The following is a 3,476-nucleotide window of genomic DNA, read 5'->3' as shown; positions in this document are numbered from 1 at the left end:
GAGGGCCATAGCAATTAAGGGGAAAATACAGGATTTTGCAGAAGGCCACAGTCCAAATGTTTCTAGGGTGATGACTTTTTCAATTTTTTTCTCAAAAATTATTTCCTGTAGCACAAATGCATGAACTTTTGCCTATTAATGACTAAAATGAGGTATATTGCATTGAAATATTAAAAAAGGTCACGCACAAATATCGAATATTCCAGAAAATCATAGAACACTGTGTGCCGTAATTGCGCATGCGCAAAATGCGCAGACATCCATATATTTTATTTAAAAACAAGCAAAAAACAATTATTTTTTATTATTTTTTATATCCATATGTTTTCAAATAAAATATATGGATGGATAATTGGATAATGATATAGAAACTCAATGACAGTTTCTTTGATTTGTTACGTATTTAATATTTGCATTAAGGCCTTTTCTATTTCAGTTGCCGAGTAGAAGACAACATGTCGTTCAAGAAGAGCTTTTCTAACACGGAGAAGAACAAGGAAATCTGGACAAAGAATTTAGTCCAGTTTCAAGCGCCATCAAGTAGAGGCAACGTGGCAATTTATGAAGCACCGTTGAGTGAACGGAGTTGCATGCCCCTGAAAAACCACGTCATTGGACGCTTCAAATTTCTTGAATCCACTGCCAAAGAACGGAGAGAGAGGATCAGTCTAATTGCTGTGGAGCTTAAAGCCCTATGGAGAAAAACATTGAACTTCCCGCATGTATCTGATCAAGCCATTTGTGCAAAACTAGCAAACCTTCTGAAAGACTATGAGCGATGCAGAAAGAAACAAAACTTTGATTCATTGAATGAACTGTTTGACGTGACCAAGGTGAAAGGCGAATGGATGTGCAAAGAGGATGAGAACCTCTACAAACTGCAAACTGAGAGCAAGGGTCAGGTTGGTTATTCCACTAACAAACGTGCTAGTGCAAAGACCACCCACCCATCCAAGCGAAAGAAGGCAATGGAAGCGACTGTGTCACCAGAGTCAACACTTACCAGCTCAGCGCCACCTGATTGTTCCGAAAGTTACACGGACTCATCCGACAACAGCAAAGACAGTCCTTGGGAGGATGAGAATGAAGCATCAACGAGGACAAGGAAGCATAACCCAACAGTCATTGCAAGACGCCTTGTTACAAGCTCAAAGCTGTCGTCCCACGGAGCAGCAAAGGTGTGCACCCAGCTTTCTGGTGCGGGCATTGAAATCCCAACCCCATGAGACGACATGAAGTTTCTATACACCACCTCGCTCGTGTCTTCCGTCACTTCACTGACAGGAATGAGATCCCCTTCATGAAGTTTCTACAGATCCCAAACATCAGCAATGCACACTGGAACTCTCGTGCCATTCTAGCCGTTCTTGTATTTATTCTGATGCCTGAAACCCGGAACAGGCTGCGTAAAATTTGTTCATTCATTTCCTACTCATGGGCTGACCATTGGTTCAGCAGTCAATTGTTCCACGCTGAAGATTTTGATGAACTATCTGCAGTTCTGAATGACTACCCAAGAAGTCTCAAATGCTTGAAAACCAACTGGAAAACAGATAAATCTCCAATCAACATTGCCCAAAGCAACCAGTGCTGTGAGCGTGCGATCAAAGTTATGCAAGACTTGCATGACTCCTGCCGCAACAAGGACAACCTCCCACTGAGATTCATCCTGTCCAATGACATTATCATGAATAATTGACTTCCTTGTGTGTTTGATGACCCTATATAATGTTGTAGATATGTGACTCTAAAGCTTGGGTTCAATTTTATATCTGCTTACAGTGACTTTAAAAAATGGTCAAAAAACCGATAAAAAAAAATTCTAAAATCATTGTGTGCGTGAGGTTTTTTTTATCAAATCTCTTTGAAAGTAAGATTTTATCTAATCTTTAATGATAGCTCATCAAATTATGATACAGGGAAATGAGGTTGTACAGCACGAGCCCCTGCCCTTCCTAACACAGGTTTTTCAGAGACAGCACAAGCCGCCTGTCTGCCAATCAAATGAATTCAAGGCTTTCATTTGCAATTTAGTCCTCAAATTGGCCTGGGGCGAAGGGGCAGTTTAAGCAGAATAGCCTTTCTGTTCTATGAAGGTTGTTTGGGGTCTTATATAGAAGTCCTATATACAGTAGATGACATTTGCAAATGGAGCGACGAAGACTGGATTTTTCAGGGGCTGCACTGGGGCTGTTTCCACCTTAGCGTAGGTGGAAGCAACGTATGGTTCTTCCCCCGACCCCCATGGTTCTCGCTGTCCATACCATGGTTGCTATGCAGTATGGTTTTATGGCCACCAGGGGGAAGAGATGAGCTAATGGATCCACTCCCCATTAAGGGAATTTGAGGATACTGTTTATTTATTGCGGTGGGGAAATGATACAGGATGTCAGGGTGCGAGGTTGCAGTTAAAATGAGGAGAGGGAAATGCGGGGGGAATTCGGGCTCCAGGTGTCCCTTATCTCTGAAACCTTAGGAACTTTTAAGTTTTCCTTTGCATGGAGCTGTTAGTCTTGAGTGGTGGTTCTATTTGGTTAAAAGCATCACCATCATTTATTCTTCCACACTTTAGCATATTTTGGAAGCAGCCTTAAAAGCTTTCCATTTACACTTTCTTTTGAGACCAGGTATACTTTCAGGGACTAGTGACGCGGGTGGCACTGTGGGTTAAACCACAGAGCCTAGGGCTTGCCGATCGGAAGGTCAGTGGTTCGAATCCCCCCGATGGGGTGAGCTCCCGTTGCTCGGTCCCAGCTTCTGCCAACCTAGCAGTTTGAAAGCATGTTGAAGTGCAAGTAGATAAATAGGTACCACTCTGTCGGGAAGGTAAACAGCATTTCTGTGCGCTGCTCTGGTTCACAAGAAGTGGCTTAGTTATGCTGGCCACATGACCCGGAAGTTGTACGCCGGCTCCTTCGGCCAATAAAGTGAGATGAGCGCCACAACCTCAGAGTTGTCTGCAACTGGACCTAATGGTCAGGGGTTCTTATACTTTCAGGGGCGCGAGTGGTGCTGTGGTCTAAACCGTGTGCTGCTCTGGTTCGCCAGAAGTGGCTTAGTCATCCTGGCCACATGACCTGGAAGCTGTCTGCAGAAAAATGCCGGCTCCCTCGGCCTATAGAGTGAGATGAGTGCCGCAACCCCAGAGTCGTCCGCGACTGGACCTAATGGTCAGGGGTACCTTTACCTTTATACTTTCAGGATATTCTGGCATGCAGGCTTTTATTCCATTTTAATGGGAGTTTTCTTGGTATTGCCTGGAGTGGTATAATGTTGAGAAAACAGAAATACTAACCCTCTCCCATATTGGTCCAACAGTTTGGCTGACCCCTGAAGGCACACTCTTCCATTGTCTCCCAAGATAGACAGATATCAACAAGAAGAGTCTGAAAGACTTAATCTCTTTCTTTCAATTTATTGCCTCAAGCTTTCAGGGTAGAATGCATGCCTACTGAAAAGCAAGCTTAATTAAGTTC

At 43.5% G+C, this 3,476-nt stretch overlaps 1 protein-coding gene across 1 annotated transcript; it reads left to right on the top strand.

The window, feature by feature from the left end:
- Positions 1 to 414: 414 nt before the first annotated feature.
- Positions 415 to 1,695, top strand: LOC117044702. Its single transcript, XM_033145509.1, has 2 exons — positions 415 to 1,118; positions 1,281 to 1,695. Exons 1-2 carry the CDS (start codon positions 456 to 458, stop codon positions 1,302 to 1,304), a joined length of 687 nt encoding a protein of 228 aa, XP_033001400.1. The 5' UTR covers positions 415 to 455; the 3' UTR covers positions 1,305 to 1,695.
- Positions 1,696 to 3,476: the final 1,781 nt, after the last annotated feature.

The sequence above is a fragment of the Lacerta agilis genome, chromosome 3 (assembly GCF_009819535.1).
Source record: "Lacerta agilis isolate rLacAgi1 chromosome 3, rLacAgi1.pri, whole genome shotgun sequence".
Classification (NCBI taxonomy): domain Eukaryota; kingdom Metazoa; phylum Chordata; class Lepidosauria; order Squamata; family Lacertidae; genus Lacerta; species Lacerta agilis.
Note: the sequence above shows the minus strand (reverse complement) of the source record. Positions and strands in the feature narration are given on the sequence as shown.